At 31.9% G+C, this 17,165-nt stretch overlaps 1 protein-coding gene across 8 annotated transcripts in view; it reads right to left on the reverse strand.

Annotated features, from left to right (window-relative positions):
- The window catches only part of LOC133327609 (mitogen-activated protein kinase-binding protein 1), a 162,705-nt gene that overhangs the window by 17,339 nt on the left and 128,201 nt on the right, over positions 1 to 17,165 (reverse strand). For all 8 annotated transcript variants that reach the window (XM_061536133.1, XM_061536135.1, XM_061536132.1 and 5 more), the window contains exon 2: positions 9,412 to 9,503. In XM_061536133.1, the coding sequence (XP_061392117.1) occupies positions 9,412 to 9,503 (92 nt within the window). The remainder of the gene's footprint in view (positions 1 to 9,411; positions 9,504 to 17,165) is intronic.

Below are 17,165 nucleotides of genomic sequence, written 5' to 3' on the forward strand. Positions count from 1 at the left end.
TTACTTGACATTTTATGGGGACATTATTGAATTAGGGTAGGTTTGATTTAAATCAAAACACAAAATTACATTTTTTTAAACCGAGGATGGGGGAGTCTCTTTAAAAAAAATATTTTTAAAAACTATACCTTTGAAGGAAATTAGGCTAAATTAAAATGTCGAAAGTTGTATTTACATTTTTAAAGATTTATGTCCATTTTGGTACATCCTCCGTCATAATCTATAGACTTGTCCCCCAATAAAGATTTTCAAATATAACAAAATAGCCATTTTTTGCATCTCGAAAAATCCTATTTTTCGGAAGGTATAAGAAAGTGAAGCCCGTTGGACTAAGTTTTTTTATCAATAAATTCGGCTACGCCCTTCTAAATATTTAAAATATTTTTATCATGGGAATTGTGTCAAACCTTAGACCTATATTAAACTATTTTAAAACGGCATTTACATTACAACTTTTTACCGGGTTAATCCTCTCTATGAGGATTTATTTGGCTTGTATACAATGGAATTGACAACTGAAACCCACTGGCATAACGAAATCCGGTACAATGTAAACATACTATAAATTTCCCTTTAAGAACCTGAAATGCTAAATTAAAGGCATATCGATTGGGGAGTGCGATGTGATGCGAGTTCTAATAGGAGTTTTTGGTTCCATGGGGACCAGAAATTAATGAAATGGAAAAATATTTCGATGTGTTACTGGATGACAAAATATATACTCTCTATCTGAAGATTTTTATTCATTCAAAAATTCTTCAATCTAAACTCTGTTATCAAGCTATATAAAACCTCGTTTATAATTATCTTCTTGCCTCGGAAAGTAAAAGACAGACCGACATAACCGTCCTGGAATGCAGGATCAGTGAGAGGCAAAAAAAAAAAATGGTAAAAGAACTGAAAAATTTTACTGTCATGCGCCCACCAAAAGTGAAGCAGCTATCTGGAGACCAAAGACGAAAATTGGGTAGATATTCAGTTATTCATAGGCAGCAGGATGGACGGCACTGGGATTCTTCATAGATACATTGAAAACTAATCTCAAATAAGTAAAAAAGCTTTAGTTCGACAGAGTCTATTTGGACTTTCAAAAAACCTAAAATCGTTCGGGACATTTATGTTGGATCTATGTCATAATATGCCGAAATAATTTTGTAAGATTTAGGTGGCAATTAATGATAATTAAAAATATCAAATTAGAGGCAACCCGATTGAATAACAATGAAAATTTGGGGTACCAAATATGGACCGATATTGGTATTTATAGTAAAAAATATTGTCAAGTATATAACTACAGCCAATTCCGTTGATAACAGATGCCTGAAATCCTTAAAATACCAATAATTGTAGGTATCGTTATTTGGCGCACCAAAAAGTGGACCGATATTGATATCGATTTTAGATAACATGATTGCCACCTAATAATAATATTTGCTAACAAAGATTTTAGAACAAAAAATATTACTTTACAGATACTTTGGTTGGTAAACGTGTCAGAAATTCTAAAAATATCGAAATTTTGGTGTCCCTTTATATGTAAGCTATATCATCAGCCTGTTTTTGTAAAATTCGAAACGAAACAATTCGAACGATTTACTACCAAACCTTTATTTATGTAAAAAAATGTTTCGTGATTCAAAACAAAAATAAATGACACATTTTTCAAAACCAAGGAGTTTGGTCGTAAGTCACTCGAATTCGTTCGTTTAGAATTTTACAAAAACAGGCTGCAAGACATTGATATTTTTGTAGGGTGATTTTCTGTCCATTGAGAATAGTAAAAATAAAACCAAAACCAATTTAGTGAAAAATTGCAAAAAATACCAAATATTGGAGGTATTTGGACCTACATATCCCATTTTCAATTCGAAACATCCTAGAAGAAGTATTAGCAATGTATGTGGGCAATTTTAAAGATATTCTATTCTTCTTTTTCAGCATTTATACAGAAAATCCGATAAATCAATACATTAATTCCGATAAATCAATACATTAATTTTAAATTTATATAGATTTTATACTGAAGATGTCTGATTTCAATCTAAACAATGTCTAAATAACGTCAATCAAAAATCAGTTATTTATCCTTCCCAACGTGAACCAATTAAACGTTATCTCCATTCTTCCCTGAGATATTCCAAGGCAATTTTGCACTTTCCCATTTGTCTGTGCATTCCAGAAAACAATTAAATTACATATAAATTGCAACGAGACATAGGGCACCTTACTTATATTACACAATAATGTGAATGCATCTGAAAACTGAAAGTGAATTTAAATAAAGCGGAAACATTTGGTTAAAACAAATTGCCACGATATTTTGTCTTTCTGCCCTTTTTCCGTTTCTTCGTTGGTTGGCTGCTTGCTCGGTACTATCACACAACGTCAACGACTACGAAAACAATCATCCATAGCATAATTTATTATGCAGTCAGTTCGTTTAGCCAGTAATGGTAAGGTAATGTACTTGCTGAACCCCAAGTTAAATGTTTTAATAGGTTGTGGTACGACACTCCCTTTCCCCATCTTCTCCGCAAGAACAAATCAAGGAGGTTACTGTGATATTAACTATGTGAACGCTGCGCGAACATTTATAATTTCTATTGTTTCGTGTTTGAGACTCGCTCGACCTAGTCAAAAGGACAGACCTCGATTACAGCAGTAAGTTAGCCACCCTGTAATACCCTTACCCGGCATTTACAGCATAGTTCCAAAAAAGGGGGCCAATGTTGTTTATATTTTATATCACCTCCAGTTATGTTCTGTGTCTCGTTGTCATTGCATTTCAAGGATGCTGCTACTTTGTGTGTGTGTTGTTGCCACTGTTGCTGGTATTTGTAGCTAGATGATTGTATTGTTGGCTCTAAGGACTGTTTTCCTTAGAGACAAGCAACACCAACATCATCATCACCACTACTACTACTAACTAACTAAGCAAGCATCCAAATAACCGACCGACCAACCAACCAACCACCACCACTGTCATGTCCGGTTGTGATTCGGTTTGTTACTTTGTTTGTATACATGGCCTACAGAGATCCTGCACTTTCATTTGTAATGCAGTTGCATTGTGTATGAATGAAATGAAAATCCTTTTTATAGTTGGTTCTGCTACTAGTTTCTGTTGCTGGTTTTGTAGTTAAGTTTTGACAATGGCCAAAGAAAAGTGTATGTTTAGTTAATTTTTCATAACTAGCTATAGTGATGTTACTGTAAATTGTGTATCCCCAGGATATATGACGTTTGTCATTAGATTGTTTATATCCTCTTTGAGAGATTTTATGTGAATGAGAGAATATAAATAAAACTATTCAAAATTAATGAGTGATAATAAAAGCCAAAGGCAGAGCCCTTTGAAATGGGGAGAGAAATAATCCTTTGGAATTAGATATAATTCAACAACATGCTTTCTTAATTACTGATGGTGAATTATTTAAAGTATTTTATCATAAAGATATATATTTTTTGGGGTTTCTACACCTTTTTCAAATGTTATTCAAAGCAATACCAGTTGCAATTCGAGAATTTGTAATTCACAACATATAATTTGAAATTCGAGAATTCCATTAGCAATACATAACTTATAAGTTGTAATGCGAGAATTTCATTTGTAATTCATACAATTCCATTTGAAATGTATTAGTTCCATTTGAAAATCAAAGGATTGCACTTGAAATTCATAAAATTCCATTTGAAATTTATTAAATACCATTTGAAATTCAAAGAATTCCATTTAAAATTCATAACATTTCATTTGAAATACATAACATTTAACATTTTAAATTCGAAAAATATTATTGAAAAAACACACAAGGAATATGTGTAAAGTGGAAAATAATTGTTACAAATTACAATTGAAATATTATGAATTACAATGAAATTTTATGAATTTCAAATTGAATTTTTTGAAGTTCTAATGCAACTCTACGAATTTCAAATAAAAATATACGAATTACAAATTAAATTATTTAAATTTCAAACGGATTTTTTTAATTTCATATGAAAAATTTAAATTACATATAAAATGTTGCAAATTACCAATTAAATTCTCGAATTACGATTGAAATGTTATGAATTGCAAATTGAGTTTTCGAATTACAAATAAAATTCTCGAATTTCAATTTCAAAAAACCGTTGGAACAAGTGTAGATCTATTTCAGAAATAATTTAAAATATTTGAATTGTAATTGGAGAATTTCAATTGCAATTCATAGCAATTCATTTGAAATTGAGAATTCCATTTTAATTTCGAAATATTTCAATCTTAATTCGACGATTCCACTTGTAATTAAAATTATGTCAATTGTAATTCGTAGTATTTCATATGATATTGAAATTACTCCATTTGTTATTCTAACTTGTTGAAATTTTCGCCATAACGAAAATTAAAAATTACAATTTCTTAATAAACCACGAGAAAAAACGTTTGTGAAGAAAATTGTTTGCAAATTCATGCATAACTTAAATATATTTTAATATTGGGGGCTATTAATAGAACTTTTACTAACTTGATATGTTCAAAAATATCAGAAATTACTTTTTATTTTTTCTATTTATTAAAATATTACCTAATTTTCTAATTTGCAGTTGAAAACGCCAAATTACTTAACCACATTTTTGAAATAAATTAGCATCATCCAAAAAGTCCTCTAAAGTCACCACAATTTAATTAAATCATTTCAACATAGTTACTTGCCTAACTATGTTTCCCTTTTGTAATTATTCATTTTCATTTAGATTTTCTTAGTTTGTTGTATGCATGTTCACGTTTTTCATTCAGTTTTCCGTTTTCCCTTCCATTTCATTTCGATTTACTTTTGCCGATTGCCTGCCTGCCTGACTGTTAATGGCATTAATTTCATGCATTTCTAATAACATCAACGTCCCATTAAACTCTTAATTGAAGTGACAGAAAATGAGCGGTGCCTGGTCGGGTAATGCTGCAGTGAGCAGTGGCAAAAACAACAACAAATAGAGTTTAGTTAACATTAAATTACAATGAAATTTAATTTTATAGATAAGTGTGGACACATAAATTACGTAGGATAACTGTTAAGAGGAGATTGCTGTTTTTGAATAAATTGGAAATAGAGATTGCCAAATTTGAAATCTATTTCATGGGCTTATACTAAAATTAATATATAGCACGAATAATGCAGCCTAACTATTCCTCAAGAAGTTACTACGAGATTTCTTCAAAAAGTTCCGCAAATTTTTTATATAATTTTTGGATTTACTGTCATCTATTCGACTAAACTGTTCATTCATATTTGGTTAATATATTTTTTACTTAGATGCGGGGTTAAGTTCGTACCAATATTTCGTTAATATTGGATTCAGTGTGCTGATATATGTAGGTGCTAACTATTCGTATTGAAGTCGAACACCATTTTAATTCGATGGTGAATATTCATTTATTATTTTTTTAAATAATATAAAATGTTTCTACTAGCTTCAACAAGCTTATTTATCATAACTTATAGGAATCCAATATGACATCCCTATTTTTTGTTTTTCAATTATGCCCTTCCTTTTTTGCTAACCGTCATATACACCTTGGGTGTCTCTGCAATTGTACACCCAAAGTGTATGCGACAACAAAATCTGGTAACTGTAGAAAAATAGCTCAAGTACCTAACAAAACTAAAGTGCATTGAAGTACAATGCAGTGTGACGGTACAATAGAGAGAATTCATAGCACACCCAAACAAACTGGCTTGGCAAATAAAAGGAAACAAAACAAACCTGAGGAAGAAGAAGAAAAAAACCTTGCAAACGGCAAGGGAAACACTTTCGCCAGAGTGTTTAATGAATGACCTTTAACACACTTTTAATTCATGAAATTGTTTGGAAGATGCCAACAACATTAGAAATACTACGGGAAGGCAAGGAGGCGGCAGGCGTTTAGGCCGCTTGGCTGGCTCAAAGGCTAAATGCAAGCCACAGATTGAAACAGATTTCGTTTGGTGGGTTGTTAGGAATTTGTTTTTTGTGGTAGACTAAAATAAAAGATTCACAAAAAAGACACACAAAACTACTCGCTTTCAAAGATTGTTTTTCGGTGGTAAAAGGACCAGCAAATAATTTTCATAAAAGCATTGGTGGTTGTGCATGTTGCAAATGAAAATGGAATTTCTGCGGGCAGTTTAAACTAAATGCAGTAGCAGTTGCTCCGTAACCTCATTTTCATTGGAAAACATTTAAATATTTTGTGGGCTTTTACTTTCGTACTGGTGAATTTTTAAGGCATTAGATTGGATAAAGATTTTAGATTTTGTAGTCATAGAAAATAGAATTGGAAATTTTGGATTGCACCAGCAGATTACATCTGAAATAAGTTTCGAATTAAAAATTAATTTTAATTTTGTCTGTTTACTTACTAATGAAATAGTGAATATATGATCTTAAAATGTAAGATTTATAAAAAACGTGATAAATTTAAATCTTAAAAAATTGTTGATGTACTAATTTTTTATCTCAATTTTGGATAAATTTTGACTTTTTATTAAAAAATAAATAACCAGACATTTTTAACACCTGTTTAAAAATATATAATCTGCATAAAAATATCTTATAAATCGCCGACAAATAATTATTAGCGATTTGTTTCACACCTACTAACCCTCAACTGTCACGGCATAATATTAAAGATTTTGCCGAAAACCAAATTTACATAACTAATTTACAAACAATGGCAAAAAATAAAATAACAAAACTAAACAATAAAGCAAAACGAAAATTAAATTATTGGCACGTTGATGGTTTGTTAAGCATAACAAATTTTTAAAATTTTGTTAAACAAATCTTTGCTTAATTGCCATCACAAATTCCTATGTTGAGAAAAAATGCATTTGCAGGTGTAAAAAAGAGAAAAAAAGGTCATTTCTTTCGTCTGATATTGGATTTATAAATATTGAAAATTGTGACCATTTGTGGGGAGTTACCAGAACAAGTGGCCCAATGGGATCCATCTCCGGATTTGATCTAACCTTGGTAGGTTGTAAAAAATTTTGTTCCAATCGGATGATATTATAAAATTAATTATCCGCAATATTTTAAATATTTTATGGGGAGGTACCTGAAGAATTGGACCGATATATTTCATCTTCGAATTATTACGATGTGCAAAGTTTGGATGAAATCGGTTACTACCATCGAGAGTTATCGTGCGCAGCACCCGGCCAGAGAGGACTAACGGACATTTGTAAATTGACTCCAAATTGTCTGTTTGAGTCGATTTGTGAAAGCTCACATTGTCATGTATGTGTGTATGGTGTATCACTCATAATTGATAATCCTACGTTGCTAGAGTGGAATAGTCGTTGCATGATCACTTTTGCGTAAAAGTAGGGACCACGTGCTTTGCATTTTTTTTCAACCAACAATTGTTGTTGGATTTGGCTCGAGCTGATGGGCTATACCCATCCACTGTCTGCTGTGACCCATCTCCAAAGCACCGCGTTCGTCTTTCTTTTTTTTTTTAATTTCTATGCACCAGTCGACACGAGCCTTTTTTAGTGTTTGTCAACCAGTGAGTGGAGCAGTATAGCCCAACTACCACCGATCGTTCAGTTTCTGTGGGTCAATATTTGGAGCCTGGGTAACATTTCGCGATATTTGCACTGATTAGAAGTCAAAGCTCTTCTACGGAATCATTTGACCCGCTAACTATTGACCTTTATTATCATTACAGCCATTCGAATTAGTTGGTAAGAGTGTTGGTATAATATGTTTATAATTGTAGTGTCTATAGCGACTAAAAACAGACAAAAATAAAATGTCATTTGACCATTTTCTTTACCATAACCCGAACGTCATACAAAATTCCCCAGCCATCAGCGCTACATTTTCGCTTTCTAGTGTGGTAATGGTAATATAAAACTATATAGACCCCGGTAAAGTTTAAGTATAACATTCGCACCCGGTTACGTACATCAATATAATGGCTATCCATTTAAATGTGACCCTCTAACAGTCATGTTTATTCCATGGTTCAAGTCATAATTGTGGCCTCCAGAGTGACCAATAAACCAGTTCACCCCCTGAATATGTACGGATCATTACCAAAAACTGTTGCCGTCTTCCTTGGCCAGAACCGGTTCTACATGCAAAATTTCGTGACGATTGGTTCATAGCTGTCTATACAATTTATAATTGACAGACAAAGGACGCACATACATGTAAAGATCAACTCAACTAGTCGAGATATGACAATCGGTATACTAGAAGGTCCAATATGTCGCGGTGTTACAACTCTTGAGGCCGCACAGAGGTACAATACCGTTACAACATAGTTGTGTAGGGCATAAAAACATTTTACGCTCATGCGTTAAATACATACGGGTAGACCTTCCCGAACCACAGGATGGTATTATCACCTCAATTCCTATTCAGCACAATGCCTAACACATGTGCAGAATGTGGACTAGGAACAAGCGACACATGGCATCGTTGAAACTGTCTAAGCCAACTGACCTGTCTCCAAATTCTCTGTGGGCCCGACCCTATTGCCGTTCCTACAACAATACCATAGGTTTTTCGGATACGTAGAGCCTATCACTTAACAACCTTTGATAGACATGAAATCCATAAAATATGTCATGCGCTAATATGGGAAAAAGCAAAACTTCTGTGGTAGCATGAACATTTAAGAACTGATTAACTATGGAACGAGGCCCTCCAAAAAGAGCTTATATGAGCAGATTATGATATGTCTAAAAATGTTTATACATGAAATATGTTACTATCTGGATTTTTATAACCTGATCGTGTACATGTCATAAAAATCAATAAAAACTTTTTTAAAAAGTATATAAAGTTTTGCTTATGTATAAGGAAAAGTTGACATATAACCTATTTACTATTCAACATATGTTTGAAATAATTCAAAACAATATTAAAATATGGCTTTGATCTAAGATTATGAGCCTTTGAGTCTATACAGAGTTAAACAATAAATCAAATCGTTTGAAAACCAAGTCAAATGCTTTTGGAATTAATGAACATAAGGGTAATAGTTTTTAATATATCTAAATGCGGAATAATTTATTAGGGTTAGCAGTGGAATCTAAAAAAATTGATGGATGTAGAGATAGAATATGCTCTACAGAAAAACTTCTATAAAAGAAGGACCTTCTACGTGTGGATTATAATATATACATTCTAAATTCTACAATTCCTCTATAGACGGAAGGAACTGGACTTTTTTTAGCCTTATAAAAGGTTAAAAACTTAAAACCCTTAATGATCTTCAAAAGCTATAATACGTTCTTCAGATCGATTATTTCTTTTTCAAAAATGTATATGTTAAAATATGGTAATTTTTGAAAATTTTAATTTCCCATCCCTGCATTCAAAACCCAAAATGAACCAACAAATATTTCAACTATATTATTTTACAAAAAAACTTACCCAGCTGGATAGGCCAGTAGGCCACTGATGGGTGAACAATCCAATGCTGCATTGCTGCATACTGTGAGGCCTAAAACTTTTTTAAGTTTTATCTGGAAAGGAGAAAAAAGAACATAAAAGATTTTTTAGTAAACAATACACTGTTTATATTTCAAACAACAAAAACAAAAAATATTTTTTATCTCATTTTGTCAACCAAAACTTGTTCTTTACTGCTACTTCATTTGGCCTTGTAACTGAGAGGGAGGGAGGTGGTTTTTGCACAACTATTGTTGTTTATAGAAATAATTTACACTTATTGTTAGAAAATAAACTATTTGCGTTGTTTGTATTTTTCTTTTGCACATTCTATACGTTATGTCATGTCATTTGCATATCAAAATATTGAAATTTTTCGTTAGCTTCACATGTTTTCAAAAAATATTTATTCATTATTTTTTAAAATATTTTTTGTTGTGCATTTAAGGTCGTTGAAAAAAAGTGGAACCAGTTGTGTTCGTTAACACGTTTTTTTTTCATTTTTGTTTGTTTGTTTTGTATTTCAAATAGAAAAAAATATATAAACAAAAATTAAATCTTTTTGATGCCAAATATCGATTCATGTTTTATGCATTACACAGAATTTTATATTTTTGCTTTTTGTATCAGAATTTTAAATTTTGTCTGGCTGGTACGCTTTCGGAAAAAAATGCATGTGTACTTGTAGAGAAACGAGTTTTATACCCAGAAATATTTTTCGGGGTTGGTTTTTGTATGTCTAACAACATAAAGCTTCAAAAATTTTTGTTCGAATATTCTCCATAATATTTTCACCATAGACTGTACCAATGAATATTTATTTTTCATAATTTGTTTTCCACACATTTGATGGTTGTAAACGTGCAAATAAACATTAATGATGCATGTGTGTGTGTGTGGCAGTTCAACAATTGAGGTTAATAGAAAAGACAGACAACGAGTCGTTGAACAGACAGGGTGGCAAATTTGCACGCAGGCTGCTGCTGGAGTGCAGAGCAAATTTATAAACTATAAATCGTTTCATAGACATATCATCCGTCTAATGATGGACAGATACAATGCCATCACACAAACACACACACAGATATGTCATGCATATTAATAATTGTTTGTTATATCGTACGGAAAAAAGAGTGAAAAAAGGCATTATAATTATTACAATAGTGACAACAACGTGGGCAAAGACAAAAAGGCCTTTTTTCATTTCAACATTAAATGACTTTTGTGATGTACATGCGGGCCTTCTCTCTTTCTCGTCTGCAATTTTTGCTGATGTGCCATTAAGTTTTGCTATTTGCATTTTTTTGTCTTGTACAATGTCAGTGAATGTGTTTTTATGGTTTTATGGCAAATGTGATTAATCATAATATTAACTATTTTGTTAATTAAAGCCTAATGAACGTCATGTTCATGATTTTGAATATTGTATTTTTTCTTCTCATACAGCCATGGTAATTAATTCATGTGAATGATATTACGTTTTTGCGGTATGTTTTGTGTACCCTACATCACGCTATATACACAAGCTGGTTCATATGTCCCAAGTCTTAATTACTATTTCATATGTTGTTAGGGTATTATAGTTTTGTGCAGTCCCATGTGTTTGTAACGCCGCGAAATATTGGTATAAGGCCCACCTTTATGTATATCGATCGTCATATCTCTACTAGCTGAGTCGATCTAGACATGTGTCCGTTCGTCTGTCCATTATAATTTGTAAACACGATACAGGTCATAATTACGGACCAATCTTCACGAAATTGCTCATGAAATCTGGCCAATAAAGACCCCTATTGTTTTTGATGAAGATCGGTTAATACTTTGGGGATGAAATGGACCAAATACTTAATTTTTGTCGGTTTTTCTGGTCGTTCCAGAGGCCGCAATAGCGCTGATTCCAGCCCCAATTATAAGGCACGGTGAAGGAAATCTGGACAAGTAATTAGAAGGGTTGTACTGAAAATTAGTAATATTCGGAAAATATGTCAGTGTAAGGAAGAGGTGCTAATGTACATATATGAATCTGGCAAGATAGTGTAAATATCACGAAATATTGCCCAGACTCGGAATAAACATCCGCAGAAAGTTAGAGTTCCGTGATAGTTGTGTAGGGTATCGTATGGTCGGCCCGTCTGACTATACTGCTTCGCTCACTGGTTTTTCATATACTTTATCATAAGATTACATACATAATTAACTAAAAAACATAAATAAAATAATAATGGTATTTCCCATATTGCTTATCTTTTCCCTTTTGGAATTTCTCTCAGAAATGATATTCATATTAAGATATTGTGACTAAGCAATTTTTTTGAAGTTTTATGATTCGCAAAAAATGAAACTTTAACTTTGACCATGAACTTGTCACAACAATAAATGAAGACTTAGTTAAATAGTATATATAAAGTTTTTTTTTGTTTCATATGTTTTTTTTTCAAAAATTTAAGAAAGTTAGATTTATAAACTAATTACTATTCAACACATGTTTGAAATAATTCAAAACAATACTAAAATATGGCTATGATCCAAGATTGTGCGCCTTTGAATCTATACACAGATTTTGAACAATAAATCAAAACGTTTGAAAACCAAGTCATATGCTTTAGGAATTAATTGCGGGCGTTAGGGTTGACAGTTTTGATATATCTAAATAGGGAATCAATTAGATATAGGGTTTACCGTGGCATGTAATGTGATAAGCTTATTACGAATTGATTTCCGACAGAATGATTTCCGACAGAATGATTTAAAATCATTGATTCATATAAGTACATTAGAGTTATGACTTTGACTTTTTTTCTCAATTATAAAAAAAGTTCACGCTGAAACTATTTTTTACAAAAAAAAAATCATTTCAGAAACATTCACGAGAAGCCACATTACCTATGAACAAAATTAAATATTGGTCATAGAAATCGATGAACACCACTTCGTTTTATTATGTTCAGGTGTCTGATTTTGAATCGAGGAACTCTGACATTTTTATGATTCCCATCTATTGTAGCAGAGGAGGATTAGCTGCCTAGTCAAACATAAGTAGGCCAAGCACAGCTAAAATCAGGATGATGTTATCACCTCAATTCCAATTCGGAACAATATCTACCAGATGTACAGCATGTGATCTAGGAACACGTGACACATTGCACCGTTGCAACTGTCTGAGCCTACTGACCTGCCTCCAACTTCTCGGTGGGCGCAAACCTTACAGATTGCAATATTCATGAATTTATATATAAAGGGACCAAAACCGGAAAACTACAACAAACCATTTCATATCACAGGCAAATATGTCATGGGCTAGTAGGAACAGGAACGTTTAAGAAGTGATTAACCATGGAGGCCATCTAAAGAGCAGACTAAAATATATGTCTAAAAATGTCAATTGAAAACAACACTAACATAAGATATAATGCAAGATTATGCGCATTTGAGCCAATACAGATTTAAACAATAAATTCTGGAAGACAACGAGCGCTCTAGAAGACGGGAAATTTTGATTCAATGAAGGGATTAAAAACTGAGAAATTAAGTTAATTATGATGCGGTGTTAGATGCGTTTAACCTCTATGGATAAGGGAAACAGATTGCTGAATAGATGACATGTATTTAATATTACCTTCGGTAAATAATTTATAAATAATGTGAATAGCAATTGTTGAAGTAGAACAATATTTCCGCAATCCATGCTGATTTTCGATAAAACAGACGATTTCAAAATATACTAATATGTCGGTATTTTTGACAAATTTGTCAAACAATTTTAGATATTAGAAATCATTTCTATTTGTATATATCATTTCTATTTCGTAATTCTGAAACTTGACACTTAATATTTGGGGTCCTCTAAACTACTCATTTCCTACGAAATCCCTTATTAAAATTATTGGTTAGTAAATCAAATTTTTTTCTGTATTCATGATTGATTTTGAACCAATCACTTTAAATGTCACCGTAACTACGTCTCAATATCATTCAATAGTTTCAGATTATATTTTTTCTCATTAAAATTCTCCGATTTTATGTCTTTATTTATAATTCTGTTTACGAGTTGTCCACAAAATGCTAATTAACTTTTATTTCCTACAACATTATTAAAAGTTAATTTACAATTAATAAATTTAAAAAAATAAAAATAGAAACGAAACGAAACAAGCTTTTTAATAGTTATATGAGATATTTATGTTTGTATATGTGTAACACTTAATTCAAGTAAACATATTTATTTTATAAAATGATATAATATTGAAATTGTAATGAAGCCAATTCCATTTGATTCGATTATCAAAAGAGGAGAAGAGTTAGAAAGGAATTTTAGAACAGGATATATCTTTGTAGTTGTCTTTCTTGACAAATTAATGCTGAAAATGTCTATTATTTAAGAAATATTCAAATTTCTCTTAACGATATGAAATATTTTCAATTTTTATATATTGCCACTAATATAAAAAACTATATATTTCACACTTGAAAATGCAAAAACATCGTTATCTGTCTTTTTCTACCCACAATCTAATGCAGATTTCCTTAATAACATTGTTAACTTTATGGGCGAATAAAACTATCGATTTGTAAATAGTTGGAAAGTTTGACACTCACACTCCCATTCACAATAACTTGTTGGTGTTGTTATTTATTTTTTTTTTTTTGCAACTACCTGTTTGCACAAATTTAGTTGAAAAAGCAATTAAAAATTTTGTTTGATTGCAGTGCCTAGGGTGCCGAACGAACAAAATGACAATGTTTTATGAGGTTGTAACAAGTTTTTTTTGCAGTAGTTGTTGTGTTTATCGTTTGATTTTTTAAATACGTCTTGTTTACGATTTTCCAACGTTGTTAACGCCCTCTAGTTGACGTAATTGGCTTTGCATCAACATTGTTTTAAATACTCTCAAGATCAAGGTGATTTGTAAATACATAGCGCATTTGGTTTTAGATCGGCAGCACAATGCCGTTTATTGTGGTATATTTTTTGTTTGTTTGTTTGTAATGATAATTGGTAGTGAGGAGGAAATGGTATTCTCTTGTTCAAAATGCACAGTGGGCTAATACTGTTAAAAATAATTATTAAAGAAATAAAAAATTGATCGTTTAAGTGAGTTGCAGGGTGCTAAAAATGGAAGTGAACAAAGAGAAAATTTTGATTTCGTAGAAAATGTCGATAAAATCGCCATTATGAAGTTACCTTTAAAATGGCAACTAATCACACATTCCGAAGCATAATGTTCTTTTTCCCCACCCTAATATTTTGCCATTAGGAATTAAGCCAAGAAGAAAGGGCTATATAGTGTACAACATTACCCAAATCATAAGTCTGGTAGTCAATAGATATATGCCACTTAAAACTTTTGAATCTAAAACCTTTGTCTTGGTAGCCTTTAGGTCTGGATTCTGGAAATAATAAACACTATCTCAAAATATTGACAATAGAGATGAAGATGGAAACCTGGTGACAGATACAGATAGCGTGCTGAAGATCTGGAAGGAGCCTTTTGAAAAGACGGATCGAGCTGTAGCGACTACGTTGGCTAGGCCATCTTGTGAGAATGTATGAAGATGCCCCATCTCAAAAGATATATAAAAGCGAGCCATGTGATAGTTCACGCAGAAGGGGAAGGGCACGAATCCGATGGAGAGATCAAGTAAAAGACAACATCTCGGAAAATGGTCTTTCAAATTGGATGCGATGCGCATAAGACCGACGTGCCTGGAAATATTTTTTAAGCAGGGCTTCTGGAACTATCGTTCTGTCATATGCCAACTAAGTAAGTAAGTAGTGATATAGTTGAATGAACGTTAAACATATTTCGACAACTTCGGTTGAGAAATGTGACTAAAACCATCATTGTACCGCAATATTGTCATTTATTAAATAGTTAAATACAAATGGGCTATTGTTAAATAGCCTAGAAATAAGTCCATTCATAAGTACAACATACGTGTCCAGTATACAGCTCTTTCAACTCAAATTTGATCTTTTATTTTCCGTTGACTACCTGTCGGGTATGAGTTTTTAGTAAAACCACATTTATGACCCTAACTCTTTCATAAATTTTTATATTGAACACATGTATAGTGGCAAAAATGTGTCAAATACATATCGTTATATAGCCTATTTGCAAGTGCCAAAATGAACAGGGTCATCTAGTTCCATAGCTTCTTTCATCTTCTCGTTCATTGACCGAATTAACTAACATTAACGATTGAATCAAATGGAAATAGGCGAATGAGAGCAAAAAGGAATTAAATGATCAAAAGGAACTAGAACATGAAAGAACCGGATCTAGTACCAATCGTTTCTTTTGCAGAATATTTCATGTGAACTAGTTCGTTGGGAACGATGCATCTCTAGTGCGCAACCTTAATTTTTTATATTATGGAATTTCTCAATTTTTAATTAACAAAAAACCTTAGGTTCACGAGAGAAAAATGAACGATTGGATCAAAAGCAACTAGTTGAGCAAGAGGAAAATTAAAGACGGAGACTCAAGTAACTAAATGAAGCAAAGATTCGGGCATAGTACGGATCGTTCCTTTTCCGGAATATATCCTTTGAACATGTACATTCCTAAATTAATTAGAAAATTTATTTTAACTTTTTTATACCGTTTTATTATTGCTTATTTGTTGTGATAAGGAAGCCCCTGTTTTTGCCATGTAATTTCCCCACACATTGCGAATTTTGTAATGACATACTGCATTAAAATCGCATTCCTACTACCACCCACCCAATCTACTCTCGCTCTCTCCTACATAGCAACTTGAATCCACTGTCCATCAATTCATTTGAATGATCACATCAAATAATTATTTCTTGTTTCGAAATAATTATTTAATTTCAATAAACAGCAAACTGGGGTGTAATTAATATCTGTTGATTTGAATTGAAATGTGAGTGGGGCCATATCATTTCAAAATTTACAGATGATTGCATTATTGAATGTTTTGTAATTAATTTGTAATTTATGTATCGCAAGCAATCACATCAATTTTATTTGTCATTAGGTGGACGGGAGAAAGGCGAGAGGAGGGAAAGTAGTTATCTTTCATGATCTTTGCAGTTTCAACTATTTATTCATTTTAATATTGGTACTACATACCTCAGGCCACCAAAGAACCAGTCAATTGAATCATCTTCGGTATAACCTCTCCCCACTGTAGTAGATATATTTTCATGTTTTATTAAACAACTTCTAAACCTGCCAATCTGTCTTCTGATTTCATTTGCCAAAATAAATAAATTTTTCTTATTTTTTTTATTAATCGGATCAGATCTGCAAAAACACGAATTCCCCATTAGCTGATTCCCCGCGAAAGGAGAGGAGTGTGAACAAGTAAAAAAAAAAGCAAATCTCGTTAAATATAGATTATAATTTATCGAAATGATTGTTCGAAATTAAGGTACATTCATCATTCTTCTTTTGAATTGTTGTGATTTCATTCGTCCGATGACAAAAGAGAAATACCAATAAGAGCAACAACAACGACAGCTGCTTGATATCAATTAAATCGATTTGAACAGTTTATTAATTTTTTTGAGAACAAAAGCAATAAAAACAAAATCAAAATAAAAAAACAGGTGTGTATTCTTTGTAAAACAAATTGAAAACAAATTAGGAATATTGCAAAAATAAAATTGTTAATGAAATTACGTCGCAAATAATGATAAACACTTTTTTGAAATGCTTGAAATTACACAAGTTTTATAAATTGATTCTTTTACTAAATTTTTATTAATT

The sequence above is a fragment of the Musca vetustissima genome, unplaced genomic scaffold (genome assembly GCF_032173495.1).
Source record: "Musca vetustissima isolate MV318-11 ecotype Yass unplaced genomic scaffold, APGP_CSIRO_Mvet_v1 utg294, whole genome shotgun sequence".
NCBI lineage: Eukaryota > Metazoa > Arthropoda > Insecta > Diptera > Muscidae > Musca > Musca vetustissima.